The 24,806-nt window shown below is 43.5% G+C and overlaps 1 protein-coding gene across 8 annotated transcripts in view; it reads left to right on the forward strand.

Moving 5' to 3' along the window:
- Tead1 (TEA domain transcription factor 1) overlaps positions 1-24,806 on the forward strand; it is a 240,398-nt gene that overhangs the window by 168,317 nt on the left and 47,275 nt on the right. For 5 of the 8 annotated variants that reach the window (XM_074041680.1, XM_074041655.1, XM_074041669.1 and 2 more), the window contains 7 exons: positions 2,075-2,139; positions 4,876-4,938; positions 5,028-5,090; positions 18,262-18,396; positions 19,452-19,498; positions 20,326-20,387; positions 21,904-22,028. In XM_074041680.1, coding sequence (XP_073897781.1) covers positions 2,075-2,139; positions 4,876-4,938; positions 5,028-5,090; positions 18,262-18,396; positions 19,452-19,498; positions 20,326-20,387; positions 21,904-22,028 — 560 coding nt within the window. The remainder of the gene's footprint in view (positions 1-2,074; positions 2,140-4,875; positions 4,939-5,027; positions 5,091-18,261; positions 18,397-19,451; positions 19,499-20,325; positions 20,388-21,903; positions 22,029-24,806) is intronic. The other 3 variants (XM_074041643.1, XM_074041684.1, XM_074041650.1) reach the window with 2 other exon arrangements.

The raw sequence follows: 24,806 nt of genomic DNA on the forward strand, positions 1-24,806 counted from the left end.
AATTGACAGTTTGTTGTGATTCTTAAAAATTAAATTGTGATATTAAGCTATGTTAACAGAAGTATTTAGGATGAAGAGGTGATAAGCATACTCTGTTGTCATACCAGGACTATTGTTATAGTTCTAGATTCCAGGCCCTGAAAGGAAAATGGATAAAAGATAGTCTGGAAATGTTCCAAAGCTTGTCACAGAGAACAAAGGAACAGGGGAGATTTAGCTTCTGTGTAACTCCGGGGGTATCTGGAATCTTATGCATAAAGGACTAACATTGCTCTTGCCAAATTAAGAGGAATGAGATCTGTGGATGAAAATTACAACAAGCCCCTTTTTATTCTTAAATACGTTCAGAGAATAATAGGCTGCTTTCTCAGTTCTAGACATGGTGGCTTAGGCTTATGGGGGCTTAGAATTTCAGAGGTGGGAATGGATGACCCAGAGGTACTTTCTTTTTTGTTTTTTTGGTGGTACTAGGGTTTAAACTCAGGGCCTCAAGCTTGCTAGGCAGTGCTCTGTCAGCTCTCCAGAGGTACTTTCTAGTCCCAAGATGGCTTGATGCCTTTGCCTTCTGGTGATAGCCATGTCTTGCACATTCCTAATGGGCAAGGATGGCCCAGGAGCACCATGATGACAGGAACATTCTAGGCAGTGATGAGAGAGACTTTAGAGTCTAGGACACAGTTTCATTTAGTATACACTTGCATTGGTCCTCATCAGCACTGCAAGGGAGGTCTGAGGATGTGGTCACTCTCTCACCAGAGGCTGTGTTACCTCTTCTTTCATTCTTTGTGTTCTTAGGAGGGTACTGGATGCTAGGAAGACTTGGGAAAAAGCCAGACAGAATTCTTCCCCTCTTTGGGTGTGCATTGTGTCTGGGAAGCTCAACAGCAAACACAAACCATGACGCCAATGCTAAGTTCTAACTGTTGTGCAGTTGGCATGTGCTATGAAAGAGTGCAGTTGTGTGGGTTGTACGTACAGGTAGGAGACCAAACCCAGTCAGGTGGGGCGCTGAAGGAGATGTACAATCTAGCAGTCTCAGGGTGGCAAGAGCACTTGAAGGAATGTCATAACTGTTGGCTTCAAACTTGTTCTTGACCAAAGGAGTTCTCATCCGGATGAAGCTGAGTTAAAGGCAGCCCAAAGCAGCCTTATGAAGCAAAGGTGCCTGTTTACCACATAGTATGTGTAAATACTTTTTAGTTCCTGAAGTCACAAATCAGATTCTCTCAAAAGGATAGTGGGGTTTTCATTTCACATGGTGTTTTAGCAATGTTTCCCTGCTTACCTTCTAGGGATATATTCCTTGTTGTATTACAGTTCTTTGACATCCTGGTGGAGTAAGAATGGATAGATTTTGTTCACTTTCAGGTATTTTCTTTCCCACAAGGTTAGAAAGGTTGAGTTATACCCCCTACCCCCACTGGCATGGTCTTATGTGCAGTTAGTTCCTAGTGCAAAGACCACCTTTCAGGGGTTCCTGCTTTCGGGCCACTCAGCTTCCTCCCAGTGTGGGGCTGTTGACCATAGGCAGTTCATTCTCTTGTAGCTGTAATGACTGTAACTGGAGGTATCTATAGGCACAAGCTTGGATGAAGGGGTAAATTAGTATTAAAAATAAAAGGAGCTGAGTTTGTTTATTCCCAGACCACCCTTCTTTGTATTTGTAGCTTTTAGGAGTGACCACCCATTTAGGTACAAGCAAGCAAACAAATAAACAAACACAAAGGCACATTTAAAAAGATACATTTTGGCCTGGGGTATGTCTTAAGTAGTAAAGCACCTGCCTAGCTAGTAGAGTGAGGCACTGAGTTCAAACCCCAGTACTGCCCAAAAAAATAAAAGAAAAAGATACATTTCTATCTTTGATGGGTAGAAAATTTAAATTAAGTGCCCTTCCTTTGAAATTTCCTTAGTAAATGTTTTTTCAAGCAATCGTACTGTTTATTTTTCTGTCATGAATAAGCACATAGCTGCAGTTTAAAATTCTTGATTCTAAATTCTATTCTTAGCTTTCAGGGGCTGCTGTTTTGTTTTATTTGTAACCCACCTTATTGTGAATTCTTCTTTCTTTCAGGTAGGAATGAATTGATAGCCAGATACATCAAACTCAGGACAGGGAAGACAAGGACCAGAAAGCAGGTATAGTAGCCGGCCTGGGAGTTATGCATGTCCGTGAATGGCCCCAGGAGGCGTTGGGCTGCCTTGGCTGCTCTGCTTTGGCTCTAGGAGCCCTGTTCCAGTTCCCTGTAAGGAGGCAGCATCATAGGTGCTCTGGATTGGCTCCTTTCCACTGTGCATCATTTCAGTGACCCTTGAGAGTGTAGCCTCCTGTTTCTCCTCACAGGCATGTGTGGAAGTTTCACTGCTAAGGACAGTGTCTGAACTGCCCCATGCTGTGTTTCAAAGCTGCCACTTCTTTCCCAAAAGTACATCTGCCAACACAGCAAAAGCTGCAGGTGCAGCTGCATTTTCAAGCCAGGAGATTCTGAGATTCTGTGCCTGTAACATCCTGGAATGATTATGTGTTAGTCATCCTTTCAGTGAGGAAGTCATGCTAGCAGTCTTGAGTGAGTATTGGCCTGAATATGGAGCTGAATGATGTGCATCCAGAGCACAGTGCTTCTTAAGCCATGGCTTTTTGTCAGTAGCTGCCGTGACTGAAACACAGTTATAACTTAAATATCTCTGTGTAGGGCAGGGGCAGAACTTCTCTGCCCTTGAGCAGGGTTCTGTCATCACTGGTTCTATCAGATGTAAAGCAGTCCAAATCTCTGATCTGACCCAGTTCACAACTAAAATGTATGAGAAATTAGTGTTTAACTAAAAGTAGAAAAGGAAAGGTAAAGGAAACAAACCAACTCATCTGATAGGTGAGTTGTTAACAGAAAGACATTTATTTTTTTAATGTTGACCTATGCTAAATGATACAGCACCAGACCTTAAAAACTACAGTCAGTGTCAAGAACTGGTAGCTCACACCTGTAATCCTAGCTACTTGGGAGACTGAGATCAGGAGGCTAGAGGTTTGAGGCCAGCTTGGGCAAATAATTTAGGACACCCGGTCTCTAAAATAACCAGAGCAAAAATGGACTAGAGGCATGGCTCAAGCAGTAGAGCATCTGCTTTGCAAGTGTGAAACCCTGAGTTCAAATCCCCATCCTACCTCCCCCGCCAAAAAACCCCAAATCAAAAACCATACAATCAACCGGTGTTATAATATGCACCTATGTTGTGGGAGGCTGAGGCAGGAAGATTGCTTGAACCCCAGAGTTTGAGACCAGCCTGGGCAATGTTTTGTGATTTTGTATCAAAATAGCAAAAACCCAAACCAAAAAGTTATAATCAAACCCCAAATGCAAGCTAACTTTTGGTCACTGTAAGACTGAGCCAACGAAATGGGTTCTCCTCCCAGGGAGGAGTTGTTTCTGTGAGTGTTGATTGGGGGCTGGGCCTTCCCCCTGGAATGCTGCATGTGTTGGGGCCTGGTGCTGAGTCAGCACAAAGGGGTGGCCTCCTGCCAGCACAGAGGCCAACATTGTCTGCTGGGAGATGCTCCCCGAAACATGGCCCTCATCACAGGCAACAAAATTGAGGTGAAAATAAGTAACAGCAGGAGCTACAGATGGAGGGGTGATGTGGACTGGGGAGTCCCTGCTTCTTTGTACTTTAAAAAAAAATAGTACAAAAGCAAATTTTTTTAAAAAATCGAATAATTGAAATTCAAAGACAAATTTAAAGATCAAAGGATCTTTTATTATCATAAACCCTGTTTTTAGAGTCACTGGAGAGTTTGAAATGAGGTAATTGCCATGAAGTCCAAATCACTGAACTTGTAAATGGAAGGTTCTAAATTCCCAAAACCGACAGAGCTAATCAATTACCTAGTACAAGTGCTGAACCTGGGCTGTCTGCTGGCCAGGGAGCTCTGGTCATTTGCTGGGTGACCCCTTCAACTGGGGGACTCTTCTAAATTTAACTAAGTCCCACTGAAAGAGATGCAAATTTGTTTACAGGGTGGAATCATTGTATTCCAGAAGCCATCTTGGCAAGACTTCCACACCCTAGCATCCTGGGGGTGCTTTTAGGCAGCAGTTGGTGATATCTCTCAATGTGAATTTGTTGTTCAGCAAATCCATGTGGTTTTCAACCCAGATTTTCAACAGGATGGCTGGCTGGCTGCATTCACACATTTCGCTTTGTAATAATATGCAAATCCACTTGGCACCCAGTCAATACCCAAAAGAGTAGAAGGATTAAAGATATTTATAAGGGCAAAAAAAAAAAAAAAAAAAAACTCTGCTAACTGGGTCTTTTCCATTTCTCTTTGAGATGTAATTTCCATGTGAGTATTATTTTAACATTTGCTACAGAATCCAAAGCTCATAATGAGATCAGAATACAACTGACAGCTTCAGCTTTTTGATTTTGCAGAGTGTGCTAATTTATGGATAGTCTCCTCTAAATTGAGAAAAAGGGATTTTCCCTCCTGATATGGAGAAGCTACAAGTATTTTCATCTACCTCTACTCCCACTTTTTTTTTTTTAATTTGTAAAGAAAACAATCCTATTCTTCCCCCTCTCATCCCTCCCAGTGCCCATGATTTCTCCAGGGTAAGAAAACTATGATGAGCTTAAACTTTTGTCCTCAATCAAGTCACTGCAGTGATGACCCGGTCTGAAAGGCTTAAAGCAGTGCTGGGGGCTTGGTGTCTGGCTGGGACTGTGTATTCCTAACTGCAGAGCTTTGTTGAGATGCAAATAACCTCCCCCCACCCTCCCCAAACCCTCCCAAGGAGCAGAGATTTTATATTTGATTTCCTTTTTTTGTTTTGTTTTGTTTTGTTTTGTTTCCCTTCATAAACCCGAACAATGTAGGTGTCTAGTCATATACAGGTCTTAGCAAGAAAGAAAGTTCGAGAAATTCAAGCCGCCATTAAGGTACGTCTGGCTTGCCCAGTTGTAGGGGGCTTTTCATCTCCATGGTTACAGGCTTTTCCTTTGTTTTCCTCCCTTCCCCTACCCTGCAGGTGTCTAGTCACATTCAGGTTCTTGCCAGAAGGAAATCTCGTGATTTTCATTCCAAGCTAAAGGTATGCGCTTTTCTGCTTTTTGGCTTGTGGTTGCTATGCATCTCACTTCCTGTTTTCCATGGTGACTGGTGAATGCCTGGTGCTGGGATTCTCGTAACCTAGTTTCCTTGCATGTGAGAGCTGTTTACATTTCTTTGTGTCTAATCTCTCTGTTTCTGTACTAGCCTCACATTAAGCTCAATGTGCGTGTGTGAGTGTGCGTGTGTGTGTTCCTAATAACAATGCAAATGCAGCAGAGAGCTGGTCTTGATAACTTTTCAGCACAGAAACATGATTTTTTTTTTTTTTTTTAACTACCTCGAATGTCCACCAAGCAGACCTGGGCTAGCAGAGCTTTGAAACACACATCCAGATATGCAAAGTGATGGACACATTATTTTTCTTTTAAAAGAATCATTTCCAGAGTTCTCATGAAATTATTTTTAATATATTTAGAAATTTTAATTTGTGCTTTTGATATATTTTCAAAAACACTTAGAAAAAAGCATCTTTTTCATGTTTTTGTCTTCCATGTTTATTTCAGTCAGATTTCTTCCACATTACCTATGATACTGTTTTTTAAGTGAATATGGCTTCGTTATTAAAAGAGAAATTTAAGTGTGGCCCTAACAACCTTAGAGATGGGAATTACTCTTGATGGTGAAACTCATATTTACACTTCCATTTATACTTGAGTTTACTCAGAAAGTTTTAAAAATGTGCCTTACATTTCACAGCACAAATGAAGGCATGGGTAATTTTTAAATACAAGTTCTTACATTTTCGTTTCTAAAATTTACAGTAAAACATAGATGGCTTTTATTTTTTTCTGTGATGCCATATTTTAGAGACGCAAAAGGATTACAGTTGGCTTGGGGGAGTCTTATTTATGATAAAGTAGATTTTTTTAGACCATATTGTTGCCTTCCCTCTGTGCCTTTTTTCCCTCGTGCACTAATTAAACTTGCGGTTTTGTCCCACATGACAAACCAGTGCATTTCACAGCACTGGGACCCTCCCCAGTCCTTCCAACTTTTTTTCTTAATGCAAACCAGGCTGGCTGTGGAACAGTACTAGGACTAGGAAGGAGCATTTGGTGTGCCCTCTGCAGTGGGCAGCATGCTGGCTCGCTCGCACGTGTGGCTGATGGTGGCTGGCTTCGAGCTGCACTGGCTGAGCAGTTGGAAGGCTAAGATAACTTCCTAGACCCTGCTTTTTAACCATAGGTGCCGTACTCTCTGTGGATGTAACTACCCCAGTGTTTGCTCAAGTTCTGACTCTGTTTCTAGTTTCTCTGAGCTAATGAATTAATGATGTACAAAGAAGTTTACATATACCAATTTTGTGTTTCCATCTGTGATGTTACAAATTGCTCTATATTCTGTGTGTTTCCTGTTGACTTATGGGGCACAGGCCTAGACTCAAAGCCTTGTAAGTGACAAAAAAAATGCTGTCTTGTTCCAAAGGGACCTCTATGGGATACAGGAAGATTACTTGGTGATTTCAAGAATTTTTTTCCGTAAAATAATTTTGCCATTGTTTTATATGTATGAATGTATTCAGACATAGCTGTGTTTATCTTTGTTCCTAAAAAAATAAAAGGAAGCTCTCCCCCACTTTCAGCCCTGGCTCTTCCTCAGTGTGGGCATAAGGAAGAGGTGGAAACAGGTTGTAGGGTAGCATCTGGCTCAGCATTTAAGCTCCAAGAACCACCTCTGCCTGATAGGTCCTTTCTTCTTCCCTACCACATCATCCCAGAAAAAATGGAGTCAGTTGTCTGTTTTCCCATCAGCTAATAATACCAGCTAAGTGTCTGGGTGTGGCATTCATCATGGTGAGCAGAGCTGACCATGTAAAAGAGAATGTGAGATAAAGGGCACTTCTGAGTGAGTGTAAGCAGGAAGAACCACAGTGAAACATGGAGTCCCAGGGACAGGCTATTGAGGAATGTACTTCTGAGTTTGGGAATTACAAAACTTGTTTTTCTAATGTGGAGCCTCCTGCATGGTCTCTGAGTTAAGCTTGCTTTGAACACAATTCAGGAAACTAAGGTTCAAAGAGGGTAACTGATTTGAAAAAAGGCACCAGCCTAGTTAGTAGCAGAGGCAGGACTGGAACTCAGCTTTTTCTGAATCCTAAACTGTTCTCTCAGGAAGGGTCTCATTTAGTGGAGATCAAGCAAAAGGCTTCATGTCAGCACACTCACTGTACAGAACCCATCCGCCTTCTCGTTCCCTAGAGCAGAGCACAGAGCTCTTGCTACCAGCCCTGCATTAAGCACCCATGTTTTACCTCTGAATCTGTGGTCAGAATGTAAACTTAATTTGGTTCTGACATTGTGGGGGTCATTGGTAACTTAGGGGGTCATCTGGTCCTGGATGCAGAGCTTCTGTGTCACCACTCTGAGGGTATCACAGAGTGTCACCTCTCCTGCTGGCTGGTGCTGTTGTGCCTTCATTCTCCCAACAGACTCAATATCTGTACCCTTCCTTTCTAGCCACAACCAGTATTTGTGCTTTCCTTCTGGGCTCTGTGAGAAGGAAGGAGTAGTGTCTTCATTGAGTGGGGTTGATGATAACACTGGTCTTCTTGGCCTTCCACCCTAAATGAAATAAACTCATTACAAAAATTTGAAGGCGTCCTAGAAGATAAAGGTAGCTTCTGAGTCGGTCACTGGAGGGGGGCAGTCAAGATTACACACTTTGCCTGAGAATGAGATGTAGGAGGCTTCTCAGAGAAGGTGACCAATGACTGCCATCTCCAGGCTGGTTTTGCTGGCACTGCCTCCACCAGGCTGGTCTCCACATACTCCAAAAACAAAGGGATAGGAAAGGTCTGTGGTCCTCCTGTGAAGACCACAGTCAGCTTGCACTTCCCATCTTCCCATGGAGTTTTAAACAGTGGCTTGCCCACTGCCAGCTATGGCTGTCTTGTGAGCTTTCTTCCTTCTAAATCTTTCCATTTTTTTCCCAGGAAAAGATTATTTAGGCTACTGGTTTTCCAGCCTTTTTTTTTTTTTTTTCTTTTTAAAGCATCAAAACTTGTGTTTTTTAATTGAAATCTTAACTGAAATTGTCAATATAGGAGTGAGTAAAAAAGTATTTTGATTAAAACTCACCTTCTTGCATCCTTAATAGTAGACCCTTTGCCTGTTCCATTGAACACAGTGTAAGAAACCACCCTGCTTCAGGAAGAAGGGAAACGGGGTTGACCACCTCTCTGTTTCCCAGCCTTTATTGGACAGCTCGTGTGTCTCATTAAAACTCATGTTTCTCACTTCTGTAGTCTGCTCTGTGTTCCTCAGAAGAAAACAGACTCACAGAGAGATAGTGGTCATTCTCATGTCACATTCACAAATGAGTCATCCTGGATTTAAAGTCACTTTCTACAGTCTGTTAGAATGAGTTCCAAAGGTCAGCTCTGAGTTTCTACTGGTTCTCAGGATGCTGGTTTGAGGGCCAGATCACTTTCACAATGTGCTGACTTTAATTATATTTTAATTTTAGCAAAGAAAAAATTATTCTAGTAAACATGTAGTATTTCCACATGGATTTGAATTTAAAAGCAGAGAGATGATTATTTGCCCACTGACATGTCATTGAGGATCTTGCAGATGTTCAGCTTATAGAGTTGTATATGCAGAGTCCATGTTCTTTCTGTTACTTGCCAGTAGGTTGTCTGTAGTTAAGACTCAGCAGTAGGAATTAAACAGGGTCTGAAAAGGCTGCCCAAAAAAGAATGATTAATTCTGAGAGTGGGAGTTTGAAGAAAGCTTGTGGAAGAGATGCCATTAGAATTGACCCTAGTGAATTTCCATGGAGATGGGGTGTCAGAGGCATCCTAAAGAATACCCAGGAGGCATGGGATGGGAGAAGACTGGAGCCATCTATCTGGTAGGCTCTACCTCATCCTGCTGAGCAGGGAGGATTGGCCTTGGGGTACTGGGGAGCATTAGGAGATCTTCAAATGTATCATTTGGAAATACCTCTGCAGCTGGTTTTTGGAAGATAGTTAATAAGAGGGGAGACCAAGCTGGAGGCAGGGAGTCTAGTTCCTGGGCTGCTGTGAGTGGGTAAGAGAAGTGGGGACCTGGACCAGGGACTGACCCCCATAGCCCACTTTGCTCTGATGCCCTCATCTGTCCTCGTGGTCACCCTTAGCTGTCCCCCCACTCCAGTCTTCTCTGACTGCTCTGTGCTCTTTGCTCCTCATTGTTTTTTCCTTGTTGAGTTATGTTTGCAAGTTCTATCCCTGTTAAGCCTGAAAAATGTACACTAGAACTTTTAAGAAAGATTTTCAAAGACAGCATTGAAAACTTAGCTTAAACGTTGGGTTCTCTTCAAGTAACTAAGGGGATGTGTCAAAATTAACTTGATGTTTTTGTTGTACAGGGAAGACAATTGTAAACACTCATGCTTGTACTATGGAGGCATGGCTACCGAACACATCTAAGTCACCCAGTACAGCCAAAAAACAAACAAAAAGCCAGAAACGATCATCTTCATTGTGACATAATTCCTTTTAAGTTTCTTTAAGTGAAAGAGATCAAATGATAAAACATTATTCTGTACTTTTTCTGATTTCCTCTACCAACCCTTCTTTCCTAGCCAAAATTAATTTCTCCTTCTCTTCCCACTCTAAGAGTCTTTCTTTGCTGTTTCCCTGACAAAATCAAGTCCAGTGAAAACTCTTCTCCTTTTGCACTGTCTTAAAATTAATCTAAATGTTTAGACATCATCAGCCATAAGTTTGTGCTGTAGCTATTGGCATCAACATAAGACTTTTTCTCTGCAAATATACAGAGTCTAAGAGGATAAACTTGGCTGACAATTTGCAGTGACCATCCATACAGACCATGAACAAATGGGAGAGACGCAGAGAATGAGAAAACGGGGTGGTTGAAATAGTGCAGACCACTGGGGTATAACTCAGTGGTAGAGTGCTTACTTAGCATGTGAAAGGCCCTGGGTTTGATCACCACATCACAAAAAATTTTGAATAAAATAAGAGAAGAAAAGAAATAGGGAGTGACATGAGGAGATGATGACCAGGGATAGAGAAACTAGAGAGTAGACAGAAGGAGTCAGCAGGTTACAGTTGACACTCAAGATTCTTTGACTATAGAGAAGGGAATAAAAGGGATTTGTGGCCAGAGCACCACGATGTTTGGAATTAATATATATTCGGGGGTTTGTTCTTGGCTAAAATATATTAAGAGGGAAGCAAGAACGCCCATTGCTGGCCCAGAAAAGGGCTTAACTTTGAGTCATTTCTTGGTGATGAGTGCCACATGTGTGGGCCCTGCTTAGACAAAATCCTTCTGACCCACTGCTCTTCAGGTGGTAGGTGTGTTTTAGATGACCCACAGCTTTGAAGCTGGCCTGATTCCAGTTATAAAATAGAAGATGAATCCATGCAATTACAGCAGGCAAGTGGCTTCTATGTCTGTGGAATACACACTTAGGAATTCCACAGATGCCAGGTTAGAGCTGTCTTCTCTCTGATTTTGTGTCACCAGCTGCATCTGTAGCAGTGTCACCACATTAGTTTCATTTGTTGTCATCCATTGCCCCCTTTCCTCTCGTTTATTTAGCCTCTTACTGGCATCTCTGATTGAGTTGTAAGAGACAGCCACATGGTCTGAAGATTAGCTTATAATGTTAGAAATTACTCTCTACACTTTGAATGACTTCACTCACCATTAGTTCATCAAAAGTCATTCGCTTTTTTTAAGCTTGAGGGTTTTATTATCCCCAGCATGAAGAAAGAATGCTGAATTATTCTCCATGCATTGAGCAGTCTTTCCTACTCAGAGTTCCTACATTGAGTCTCCTGCTCTATGTCCCTTTCTCCACATGTTCAGTTGTCTTGAAAGGTTATCCAGACCCTTCAAGGGGCTTCTTTCCCCATCAGCATAAAAAATGTAGTCCTTTATTTGCTGATGGCAAAGGTTTATAGACGCCACAACCAAACTCTGCAGACCCACCTTCATCTTCATGGAAGATAAAGCAGTCCACTTTTGTGTCAGTCACATTTGTGTTTGGGTGAGTGCATGATGTGGGACAATAATACCAAGAGGAAAGAAAGTCTTCATTCTTCCATATGCTCAACAGAACTGTGTCTTGGGCAGAAGACATGTTCATTTCTGGCCCCCAACAGGTAATGAAGAAAAGCCAGTACTTGCTGACAGTGCTTTATCCCAGCAGAGCAGAAACAACCTGAGCCTTTCTGGTTGTGTCCAGTCATTGGTGACTAATTTATGAGCTGCTGTGTTCCCCTAGGGCCATTTTCTTCATTTCTGCCCTGTTGGCCTTCGTGATTTAATTTCTGAGCAGGCCTTTCTTTCCAATCTGCCATGCTTTCCAATAAGCAGAGAGCTTAAAGTTCACATTGTTGATTTAATTCTCTTGAGTTCAAGAACTTCCCTGGGGCATTGCTAACATCCACCCTCCTATGTCTAGTTTGTGTCACTACTAAAGCCATCCAGGAGTGAGCCTGCCTCATGGAGGGCAGATATGCTTCATTTCTCCCTGTGGAGCTCCCTGTGGCCCCCTGTGCCACTCCTCAGGAGTAGACAGTCAGTAGAACACCAGACAGAGAGCCAGTCAGCAATCTCCTGTGTCTGTGATGGCACCAAGATTCTTGGCCATGTCAGTGGCTTGGAAAATGAATACATAGTCTGTCCTGGCATTTCCTAGTCTTTGCCAAGTTCTTTTCCATTTGTGACATATACCATTTCTCCTTCAAGATACTGTTGTTACCTTCGTTTTAATTTAACTGAATTAAAACTCGGAGAGAATCCCTTGGTTTAAATGTGATAGAATTAGAGCCTCCATTAGTAGTGCAGGAAGTTGGAGCATTGTGTACCATACCTTTCCATGACAACTGAGCCAGGCCTGGGTTTTCATTTAAAGGCAACAGAAACACCCTTGGTATACAATTTCATTCCTAAATAGATAAATCTCACTGTTATTCAGCCTTTGATGTAAATAATCAGCCTCCAGTGTGGAGATTGCCCTAGAATAGCACTGACCCCAAAGATTAATGTAGTAAGGACCAGGGCCTCCTAAGCATTTCAGGTCCTGAGCAGGATGAATACCGGATGGCAGGCAGGCAGGTAGGTCAGTAGGTTGATCAGTTATGGGTCCTGCACGTTTTAAGTGCATTAGATGGCAAGACTGAGGGCACCCTGCTGAGTGCATAAAGCAGTCCTGAGCAGGGCTGTTCTTATCCCTGCTTTATAAAAGAGGAAGCAGAGGCTCAGAATGGCTATGTGACTTGCCAAGGATTACAGATCTGAACCTGATGCTAGTGTTTGTTGTCTGGTACTGAAGCCCCAACTCTGCATAGTGATGCAGAGAGTGCTGGTCAAGACTGAGTGTTCACTTCCCTGATTGAGGTACTGTGCATCTTGTCCCTCCCCTGAACCCATCTCATCTGTGTGCTTAAAGAAAACAGAGATGACCAATGGGGCCTAGTGCTCACTCCTTCAAGCCAGCCATTTCTTGGGTTCTTCTGACCTCTCCATAGAGTATCACCTCCTGCTCCTTGCTGTCACCTCCCAGAGAAAAAGGGACTAAGGTCAGAGGATGCCTTCTCCCAGACATACAGCTGTGACCTAGAACTGACCTAAATTGCCATACCTCTACCTCCCATAAGGCACACCTACCAGTCCTCTCATTGGCAATCCTTTATGATGCTAAGGCCCACATCAGAACTAAAGGAAATGCTGTTGACAATTATAAAATACTAAATATAGCTCAGTACATTTAAAAATGAACAATGGTAAAAGGCCTTGAAATTTTTTTCTTTGATGTGAATGGAGTCTTTGGCATTTGGAAATACAATAAGATGAATTAATTGCTACTCATTAGGCAGCAAGTCAGGAGAAGTATGAATGTGCTTTCTCTCCTCCACATTAGCTGTGGCCTGACCGGAATAGCCCTTTTGTATTTACTCCTGCCTTCTCTAATAATAAGCAAATTAGAGATCGTGGCTAGAAAAAATTCAAGTGTCCTCCATCCTTTCTCCAAAACCATCATATAGTTTTGTGATGTTTAGCTTCTCAAGGGCCATGCTAGTAATTTCAAAGGCCATGTGATTCTACATAGTGCAAGATTAGAAACAACATCTGCAAAATCACTTCTTAGGGAGGTATTTTGTGTTTTGTATTTTTCTAAAAAAGTGATTTTCACGCAAATTTCTTTCTTACCTTGCACTGTTTATCAGGAGGAAAACATTTAGTAGCTACTGTGAGTTTTTTTAATCCATTGTCTTATTTGACTTTACATATTTTTCCTGATGCGTTGATAGACTTCCAGATGAATGAATCAAATGGGAGTCATTTTTAAATCCTGGAATTCTGGGTCATGAGCAGATTGTTTGGGGTATGTTGATTTAGTATGCTGTTCATTAACATGGCAGCTATAATACATTGTATATGCAGACATGTGGCCTTTTTACATTACCTTTAAAGTCTGTGGATAGCGCCTAAAAAGTGTAAAATAATTGATTTTGCAAAACAACCAAAAGCTGAGGAAGTAGAGGGGAGAAAGGAGGTAAGGTCCAAGTAACATCCAGAGCCTGATTCATAAGATAACCTGGAGTTTTAAGAGCTCCTCACTCTAGCCATGTTCCTTTGTGATAGAGCTGCCCTCCTGTTATGTGTATGACATACAGACATTTTCCAAAACATTGTGTTCATTTCACTCATAAAGAGGAGGCAGTCAGCAGAACAGAGCTGCACCGCAGCCTTGCTCAGCTTCATGAAATATAAAAGCCTGTTTACTTACTAACAATAACAATTTGCAAAGCTTGGGGCTGAGGAGTTTATGCATGACACAGCCTGCTGGACCGTGTGGCAGGGGCAGTGAGGCCATTGATGGTATGGTATGCCAGAAATTGGATGGTGGAGAAAGTAGAATAGGTAATGAGACATGCACGTGGAGCCAGAGTGCTTTGTCCACCCTCAGTCTTAGGTAGATAGGCCACTGTTCTTTGCCTCTATCGCTTCCTTGTCATCAGTCTCGAAACTTGCAATTCCTGTTCCATAAGTGTTTGACACATTGCAGGTCATGGGCTCAGTTAGGTTCAGTTGGAAAAAGGAACTTGCCATTTCTTTCCCCAGCCCCCCAAACATTCAACTTTTTGTAGTCTCATTCTTAGTAATCTTTAGGGATAGAGGAACTTAAAATCCACAAGGAGGAGGCAGTGTGAATTTGTCCAAGGTATTTTCTTCTTGTGCTCATATGCTCACATCTACACACTTAATAAATCTAAGACATTGTAGAGAATAACTCAATATTGACTTAACAGTTTTTCAAGATAAAGCAGTGTGCTCATCCTTTGTAAATTTCATCCACATCTCAGAAATGTTGAAAGGTGCAAATACATCTTAGAACAAAATTAATTTGGTGTACAAATGTAGCACATGGTTTGAGATGTACTTCACTTACTGGATAGAATTCACCCCCACTCCTCACCTTTAGTGTGGGAGTAAGAGAAGAGGATACAGTGGAATGTGTAAAAGGCCAGGATATTAAACCAGAGTGACACAGGGAAGCAATTTACTCGGGTCTGACACTTAGACTTATAATTTTTCCATAGCCAGAAATGTATCTCTGGGCTGAAAATGACAATTGAGAGATCTGTCCATTGAAATCTCTTAGCTCGACATCTTTCCAAACTCCATCTCAACATAAGTGGGTCTGTGTCCAGGCTCTCTTTCCTGGTTTCTAGGTATTAGATATTTATTATCTAATATCTCCAGGGTTACTTTAGATTTTAAACAAAAATTTTAATCCCTTTAATTTTCACATGTATATCATAGATAAAGGGATGATGCTGTAAAATTAAATGAATAGTGTAGCTCCATTGATAAAGGTAGAAAATCACAGATATAGACATTTTAGTCCATTTGCAGAAAATTGCCTATTCTCACATAGGTAGGTCAAGTGCAGAGAGAACCACTACTTGAGCTAAAATTCCATGCTTGACTTTCTCTGTAACGATAGGCAGCTAAGAGATGCTCCAAATTTAACATCCTGCTATCTTCTTACTAGTTTTTTGGGGGGGCTATATGCATTAAGATGTATTTCTTTGTAATGGAACAGCCCTCAATAGCTAAAATACTTTTAGAACCAGAATGTTATTACAAAATAAAGTACAATTCTTTACTTTGTAGATGAGGAAAATTAGAGGGTGTGAAATAGTTTGCTCAAAAGTAGTAATAGCCCACTCATGCTGGGCAAGGGCAGATATGGACCCAGGCCTCCTGACTCCCCAGCAGGTGTGCTCTTTACTGTCACAGAACACATGGTGGTGTAGAAGCAACTGATTTGCTTTCCTACTTTTGAACTCTTGATTTATTTGGGTGCCTGATAGAGTACTGGGTAATAAGAGGGCCCTACTGTGAGCAGATGAAAAAGAACATGACCTGAAGCTGTGTAACATAAACAACAAAGATTTTTACTTCTTCTCGTTTCCCACATTGACTGAGTTCTCTATTTCCAAAAAGAAGAATATTAAGTTTTTGTGACCATTTTGAAGAACATTTTAATAAGCCTCACAAAGGGAAATGTTGCGTAATCCGTGGCAAACGGATTATGGAGAGTCAGGGAAATCATGTCCACTTGGACCTGGATGTACAGTCCATGAGTTGCCCCGCCCAAGTGTGCCGGATTCTATACTTGGGCATTGAGATTTTGTAAACCCAGAACTTGCAGGTCTGTGAGAGGCCTCATGACATTCTTTTGGAATAGAGCCAGGCCCACAGCTCTTTTTGTAGTTATTCCCCAGAAGTCTTACCAGCCAGGTGGGCAAGAAGTCTAGGCTGCTTTTTTCCAAGTTCCTCCAGCCTGGGACCCAGAGAAGTTGTATGGCTTGTTCAGTGCTGAGGAAGGCGCCTGTGGTCATACATATGCCATTACCTCAGTTTCAGAAATTGCCTCCAGAGCATTTATGACCTCTTGTTAGGGGTTAAGTAGCTTTGAGGCTGAAGTCCAAGTGACTGAGCCAAAGAGATGCCAACAAGCTTCTTGTCCACGAATGGAGTAGGTGTGACTGGAGCCACGTTTTCTGTCCACAGGCTCCCCTCTGAGGGAATGGGTGGGGCAGAGGGTAAGTGAAACCACAGGACCATCTAAGAGTGGACTGAGTAGTACCTGCACATGTGTGTGTCAGGCTCCATGAAGTTTTAGGGCATATGCATGCTCCCAGTCAGTTTATCAGAAAATCCCATCTCCTTCAAGATTGATACCCACCCCCACATTTATAGTTCTAAAATGTTTCAGAGGCTTACAAAAAAACTTACCCAAGGAAGCTGGCTAGCGAGTTTGACAGGTTAGCAAATGGAGCCTCATCTGAAAAGAATGCCAGCTGATGAAGAGGAGATAACAGGCATCACTTTGAGTCACCCAGGGCCATTCAGGCAGGGACCAGCAATCCTGCAAAGCTTCCAGGGCCCTCACGGTGTCATTCAGCTCTCGCACCCACCATTACAGATGTTCCCAGTGAACACATACTCCCCTGAAAGGCACAGTTTGAGGCTCATCGTTTTTTCAGCTTAGAGAAATGTGTAAATTATAAAAATTGAAACAAGTTTTATACTGTTTTTCTCTCCTTCTTCCTTCCTTTTCCTCTGCTCCCCTTCACTCCTCACCGTATCATTTTTAAGGGTGAAAAACTCCTATGGTGTTCCTGGTGTCATGGGACATAGTGGTATCCACACTATGGGAGAACTTATGGGTCTTTTTTAGAAGCCCCCAGAATTGTCTTACAGGTTTTAGTTTTCTTAAACTCCTCTTGGCTTTGCCTTTGGCACTTCAGCCTGTTTATTCCTCACCTTTGGTTAGATCTGTAAACATGGAAGCCTCAACCCAGCTGGCACTTAATGTCTTAGCTGCAGCTGCCTTTGACTTGTCCCTCACCGTGAACTCTTGAGTGGCAGCTGAGGAAGTCACTTCATTTATTTTGGTATCACCATTTTGTTCCTGCTTTGATGGTGTGTGGACCCAGAGTATAGACCCTCTCCCTGAAGCCTGGAGCTTTACATGCTGGGCAAACATACAACACTGCCTGCCAGCAGCAGGCCTCCCACATGACAAATCTGACCATTGCTCCCTGCTCCATCTGTTCTGGGAGCCATAGAGACAGCTCAAGGGGGTTGGGTGGGGGTGGGTAGCTTCTGTTTGTGGTGGTGGTTATTTCTAGATAGTAATCTGGATCATACATTCCTACTAAAGGGGGGGGCGACACTATGCTCCTGTGTATTTTCTCACGCCCTGTTATTTTATTTGTATACATATATTTAACTGAAGAAGAAAAATAACCGTGCCTTTGTATGCAACCCTTTTAACAAATTGTTTATTATTGTATCCAGGTTACAAGCATGGTAAGTATTTTCACCAAACTGAGTATTCTGTATTTTAGCTGTGCTTGGCAGACTTTTTGTTTTTTTTTTTGGCTAGCTTTGTGTTATCATTCTTGGCTTTTCTAGAAAAGACCCCTACTTAGTCAAAGGAGAAGTCTCCTACCTATAGCGTTCCCTGCTTCCGGGGGTTTCCTAAGAAACCACATAGCCTTAGACCTAGGCGGGGATTCTGGAGAAAGCATGTGCCCTGCCAGCATGCTGCTTGGCCCACTCCCTGCCCATGCCCTGCTGCTTCTGAGCCATTCCCTGCAGGTGACTGCCAGGGCTTCTGGCCTTGCTTGACTCCAGCAGTACCTGGTACCATGGTCCATGACAGCAGGCATCCAGATAGGGATCCCTGTGGTCTGCGGTTGGTCCTTCCCCAGTCCACAGCCATTTCTCTTGTCTTCCAACCTCTCATCTATATACTTAAAAGCAGAGCCTCCTTTGCCCCTACTGTGTTAAGTAATTGGAGAAATCTCCTGAAAACTGAAAAAATAATAATTGTCTACTGTTCTGAGATGTTTCCTATTCTGTTAGAAAATGGATTAAGATTTTTAAAACAAAAAACCTTGCCACTGGGTGTTCTTAGCAAGCATTCAGATTTCCAGTAGGCTGAGTGTTTTCGCCTCCTGGCCGTGTTTATTTATCCACGCATGTTTGCTTTTCCCAGCCTCTGTTGTGGCTCTGTATTTTAGTCCATGTGCTCGTGGCTGTGCCTGTTTCACCTGCCTGGTAGCTGTATGTTCTGTATTAAGTCAGTGTGTCACTGTCACCTTCAAGGATCAGACTGCCAAGGACAAGGCCCTGCAGCACATGGCGGCCATGTCATCAGCGCAGATCGTCTCAGCCACTGCCATCCACAACAAGCTGGGGCTGCCTGGAATCCCACGCCCCACCTTCCCAGGGGCTCCGGGGGTAAGAACCTGCGTCCAGGAATGATAGCCACTAGGTTATGGGGTTGGCGTGGGTCAGTACCAAACCTCTACCTGGCACTTATCAACCAAAGGACAAAGACCACCTTTGATGAACCAGTGCTGGGTGCAAAATGGTGAAAGAAAAAATGGGAGGGAGGCAAAGACTAGAGAGAAAAGGGAAGAGAAGAAGGAGTTGAGAGAGAAAAACAGAATGTAGAGGAAAGAGAAGAGGAAGAGGGAGGGAATCTTCCGTCCCTCAAGTCAATGAAATTGTCACTTTTCTGGTACCCTTTTTTCTGGTCCTTGGTGTCTGTCCCTGTGTTCTCAGGGTCACTTTATGGTAACTAATCCCTAATTAGACACCTAGCAGCAAGAGCTGAGAAGTATTATGTTATAATCTCATTTAATCCTCAGGTCATTTAAATACCTTGGTCATGTTGCCATTTTACAGATGCAAAAGCTGAGGTTAGTCAGTGGCAAAGAACGAGTGTGGGTAATTTTGTTATTGTCAGATGGATAGTGATGTCAGGATTCAGTTCCAGGGCTGCATGACTCCCAAGGCTGGGGGACCACAGGTGCCAAAGGCCTCTGGGACACTCAAAGAAAGTGCCTGTGTTGCTTCAACAAGCTCCTGACCCTCTGTTTTGAACTTTGTCCACTGCACCACTGGGCCTTGGTTGCTACAGACTGCGGAGGCAGTTTGAAGTACTCAGGGAGTACTTGGGGTGGGAGAGGAGGATGAACACATCCATGGGTAAAGCAGCAAAATACCCAGGAGCCCCTGCCCACAATGCACCAGTTCTCTGTGAGGTGTAGCCAGAACACTGAAGAGCTGCCACCTAGTCTCCTGTGTGCAGGATTTTCAGGTCACCCAGGCCAGGCCAGGAGTATTTTGTGATCCTTTACACAGTGGTAACCATGTCTGCACAGGGGAAGGTGATACCACAGCTGGTGGGTGATCAGAACCTCCTTTGACAGAAGTTGCAGTGTATATTCATTCTGATTTGTGCTTTGACATGAATTCTAATCCTGAAGTCTTTGCCTTTTGCCTTCCAGTTTTGGCCTGGAATGATACAAACTGGGCAACCAGGATCCTCACAAGAGTAAGTCTGGTGAGGGACACTAACCAGGGGGTTGGTTGCAGCCTACCCTTGGGGGAAAGCTCTCAACACCAGAAAGAAGGGATGAACTGGGATCTCAGAAACCATCCCCTTGAGTGTCCTCCTGAGGCCAGGAGCAGGAAAGGGATAGACCTCTCAGATCCAGATGGGGTATAAGTACTGTGCTGCTACGTTCAGTATTAGCAGTCATCCAGCTAGAAACAGGAGGTGGGCCCCTGTCCCTTCTGTCTGGAGGGCCGAGCCTGGGGTCCTCCTTGCCTGAGAGAGGGCAGCAGAAGTGTTCCTATAGCTCCTCCATTCTGGCTCCCTGTGGTAGGAGAGAAACAAGATGCCTTGGGGCAAGGGAGACAAGCTCTGTCAACCAGAGTTAAGAGCAGTTTGGAGATAAAGCAGGAAGGAAATACTGCCTATGTATTATTAAAAGGTCTTGGACTATTTCATCTGAAACAGAGAAGGAAAGCCTGAAGCATGTCCCAAACCTTGCTTGAACATGGTGATAGCTGATCTCCTTGTCTATGGGGATGAAAAGAGAGGTCCAAAGGTAGCTATCATGGCACTTGGAAGTCAGGCTGACTCCTTTTCCAGCTCATTCTATTGAACTGGCATGGGGCTTGGGGGTTTGATCCCAAGCATCCTGCTGGCTTCCAATTGAGAGCAACCATCCCTAAGTTGTCAGATTCCTGTCAGGGATGTACTACCCCCTACAGACAGGGAACTGTGTAGAGGTCAGGAGGGTCACAGGGCCAGGCCTGGGCAGTAGCCAGTATTACACCCATGATTTTTGACTCTTGTCACCCATTTGTCTGCAGTGTCAAGCCCTTTGTGCAGCAGGCCTACCCCATTCAGCCAGCAGTCACAGCCCCCATTCCAGGTGAGTCTTTGTGATTCTTCTTCTCTGGGGAATGAGTGGTTCCCACAGCAGGCAGACAGGTCAGTTTTGTTCCCAAAGTGGGTTGTACATTTCCTTTCACTTGTAGAATCATGGCTGCCCCTCCAGCCCTGCTGTTCCTGAAGGGTGGGGCCTGGCCTAAAGCTCAGGGGATCCCCTGTCAGGTCCAGAATCCCTTCACTCATTTCCTAAGAGCTCTTTAGGTGGGCTTGAAAGAAACAGGAAGCCTAATCAGATGCCAGTGGCTCACACCTGTAGTACTGGCTACTTGGGAAGCTGAGATCCAGAGAATTGTGGTTGGAGGCCAGCCTGGGAACACATTTAGCAAGACCCAATCCCAACCAATAGTATGTACCTAACATCCCAGCTGTGTGGGAGGCTCAAATGAGAAGACCATGGTTACAGGCTGACCTGGGCAAAAACATTTACAAGACCCCATCTCAACAGAGTTGGGGTGGTGCATGCACCTGTCAACCAGGCTATAGCAAGAAGTGTAACAGAAGGATCATGGTCCAGACCAGCCTGGACAAAAATCAAGAGTCTATCTCCAAAATAACCAGAGCCAAAAGGGCTAGGGGTGTGGCTTGAGCAGTGAGCACCTGCCTAGCAAACACCAAACCCTGATTTCTAACTCCATTATCACCAAAAAGGAAAAAAAAAAAAAAGAAACAGGAAGTCTGACCACTTTTACTTAAGACACTGGGTCACACTTAGAAGGGAAAGCTGTGGTTCCCTCCTTCACATAAACTGGCTGAATTGGGTAATCCAAGTCTTGAGTGGCAAATAGGGTTTTAATCACTCATTTTTAGAAAGATTTCAATTCCTAGAACCTTTTCTGTAAAGAAAAGCTTACATTTAAGGAAGGCATTAAGGCATTTTGGTCTGCCTTCCTTTCTCCCTCATCCCCCACACTCACACATGTGCACAGTCTTCACTCAGTGACTGCTCAAGGTAGTTTGTAAAAATTATTGCTCTGTGCTGTACAATTGCTCTCCAATGTAGATGCCCCAAACTAAAAATACATACACACTTTGTCCTCTGCTCCAATACCATGGAGCATCCTGAGGGAATATTCTAGAATGCTGCCAGCCATAGACTTAAGAAAGAAGATGAACCAACACAAGCCATGCATGGCACATCCAGGTATCACAGGAGGTCTTTGGAAGCATTCCCTCAGACTCTTCAGCTATTCTTGGCTTGGTCCCCAGCTTGGACATCTTTGTCCGGGATGAGATGACCTCTTACTATAGCCCTTAACCTTAGCTCAAGTTAGCTTCATAAGGAGCTAATGCATTGTGCTGGTCCAGCTGGTCACGATTTCTAGAAGCCTCAGCCAGAATGTCACCACAGTCTAGCTGAGTTTGCCCCTAGATGCTGGTAAAGAGGGGGCGCTTGGTCCTTCTGGGCCACCTGTCTTTAGAGTTCTGCCCCAGTATTGGCCTGAGGTTTAGGTGTAGGCAATGGCCAAGGTGTAAAGGTGATAATTGGTTTTTTTCAGGATTTGAGCCTGCATCTGCCCCAGCTCCCTCGGTCCCCGCCTGGCAGGGCCGTTCCATTGGCACAACCAAGCTTCGCCTGGTGGAATTTTCAGCTTTTCTCGAACAGCAGCGAGACCCAGATTCGGTGAGCGTGCCCAGATATGTGTGTCTTGATCTAGGATTTGCTTCCTAACCCCCTTCACCTTCTTGGTGCTCTTTCATCCTTTTCTTCTGTCCTCATACCTGACAGATGTCCTTTGTGGAAACAGACTTGGAACAGTCATGCAGCCCCTCACCCAAGGAGAAGGGCATTCCTATTGGCAGATATGTCAAACTTCAGAGCTGAACGTTTAAGGCCTTTGGTAGGCTCTTGTGTCTAATAAAATATAACAGCAGGTAACTTAGTGAGCCTTGCCATGTGGCTGGTACTGTGCAGAGGTATTTAGATATTTGGTAACATTTTGTTTTCACAGAAACCCTGTGAGGGTAAGTACTATCTGATAGATAAAGAAACATACAAGTAACTTCCCCAGAGATACATAGTTGATATGGTTAAAGACTGAAACTCAAATCTTCAAAACTCTAAAGCCTACATAGTCAGCCATTATTCTGTATGGCTTTTCCAAGTCTGTGTTTTCTCAAAATAATAAATTATCTTTTTGGGGAAAAAGTAACAGAGTGCCACTTTGATAGCTTAAGATAGAATGCAATGCATTTTAATATAAATACGAGCAACATTGGCATCTGGGCTCTATTTGTCATTTTCTTCTCCCCCCACTGCCTCATCTTGTACCCATGGTCCCATCATTTCCATGCATATGTGATTCTCCCTTTTTTCCCACCCCATGAGCCCATACCCTTTGTTCACACCCACTCCTTGGCTGCAAGTATGAGTGCTGCATCTGTGTGTGGGTGAGTTCCAAGCAGAAATCGAAGGAATCATGAGTTAGCTTTTGGGAGCCTCACCAACTCCTTTCCACACTCCCCATGTCCCCACCCTGCCCATCTCAGGAGCTACTCAAATGAGTCCCAAGCTCATTGTGTGTCACCAGCCTTGCCCTCATTCCATTATCAAGAGAAGTGTTATGAACACGCTCACAGTCTGCTGTAAATAACCAAGATACCATGCATTGGAGGTGACCTCCAGAGCTCAGCAAAGTTTGTGCTCTACTTGGTGGAAAGCCTCTGTGGTGAGTGGTGGGGAGGGGCCCTGGGCAGAGGGTCTTGGCCAGCCGTCACTACAGTAGAGATAGGGGAACCCATGTGGGACCCACTGATGTCCCCGCCCATGAACTCTGAACTCTGAACTCTGATTGCTGGTGGAAAAATAGAGCTGCTTCAAGTTAGGGAAGAAATAAGGAAAACGATATAAAGTAGGTCATTGGGCCCATCAGGGCAGGTACAGAGAAGTAAAGCTCTTATTACCAGGGGAGAAGACTGTTCAGACTGCTCTTCACCATGGGCTGAGGGCTTTACAAGAGTAACACTGGTGGGTTGAAATCCACACACATTGGGGGCATTAAAATAACAACGAAGGGCTACCTCTGATCCTCTGCTTCCTGTTCTTTCTGGGTCCTTTGGTTGAAGGCTGGGCCCCGCCCTTCTGCTTCCTGTAACTCATGTTTGTACAACACCCCATTGTTTGCAGAGTACTTTGTTATTGATTATTGCCTTCTGTCTTCATAGTACCCCAGAAGATAGGTGTTGTTTTCCTCATTTTATAGATGAAGAAAGTGAGGCCCAGATACATTCAATGACTTAGGGTATTTATTTAGTAAACAGAAGAACTGGGGGTCCTCTTCTACTTCAGTATACTCCTGCCACTATTGTAAGCTGTGCTAGTTTTCAAAGTCTTTTGAATTGCTTGTCAGATCTGAATATCTCCTGGGTGAACAGAACTCCAAAGCACTGGATACAGGAGCTCCAATATGATTTTTATTTCCCTGGTTAAAAGACCATGCAATGTTTTTATCACAATAAAGAGATGTTTTTAATGAAAAGAGATTGTTGCTGTGCTCTCCAGTGATGCCCCTCATTGTTGCTGTGCTGTCCAGCTGTGGACCTGTCAGGTTCCATTTCCTTTTTGTTGGTTCCTGGTTTTTGTTGGGCTTAACATTCTGAGTCACTGGTAGACTCATGCAGTCTATCCTGTAAGCATTTACATGCAACTGCTGTAGGTGAGAGGGGCTGCTGAAGCCCAGGCAGCCATAGCCTCTGCCCTTGTGGAGTGGCGTGTCTAGTAAGGGGGACAGTCAATCATGTGTGAGATCATTGTGATAGATAGTGACTGCTAGGGAGAGAGGATACTGAATGCTGTCAGTGAGTGATTGGGAACAAGAGCAATCTTCCTAGAAGAAATAATCCTTAAACTGAGGAGTGGAGGATTAGACAGGGAAAGAACAAGACAGAAGAACACTCCAGAGGTGATGAACCTAAAGCAGTATATAAAGCAGTAAATGAAACTGGTGACTATTTTAGTAAATCCAGGGTTTACCAGAGTAGAGTCCAGAGATACATGTTTCACGTGTGTTCAGGAGGACATATACCAATCTGTCAGTTCAGTTGGATTTGGCTTTTTACTGTTGAATAAAAAAACTTGGCCATAGTGCTGGCAGCATGGTTCAAGCCGTACAGCGCCTGCCTAGCAAGCTCAAGGCCTGAGTTCAACCCCAACAATGAAAGAAAGAAAAAAAAAAAAGGCTTGGCTATGTAGTTAGAATCCAACATGTGACTTTAAAGTTCCTTAAATAAATGAAAAGGCTGGTATGAGTCAATACCCTTTGGCCCCTGGAGAAAATAATTATTCCATTTTAGGGGCTATGAGTGAGTAACTGGAGACAATTGGAACCTTTTGAACACCTACCACTTGCCAACTAGCATTTAACCTTTGGGATTCAGCAGTAAAGGAGACAGAGACGACAAA

The sequence above is a fragment of the Castor canadensis genome, chromosome 1 (assembly GCF_047511655.1).
Source record: "Castor canadensis chromosome 1, mCasCan1.hap1v2, whole genome shotgun sequence".
Taxonomy (NCBI): domain Eukaryota; kingdom Metazoa; phylum Chordata; class Mammalia; order Rodentia; family Castoridae; genus Castor; species Castor canadensis.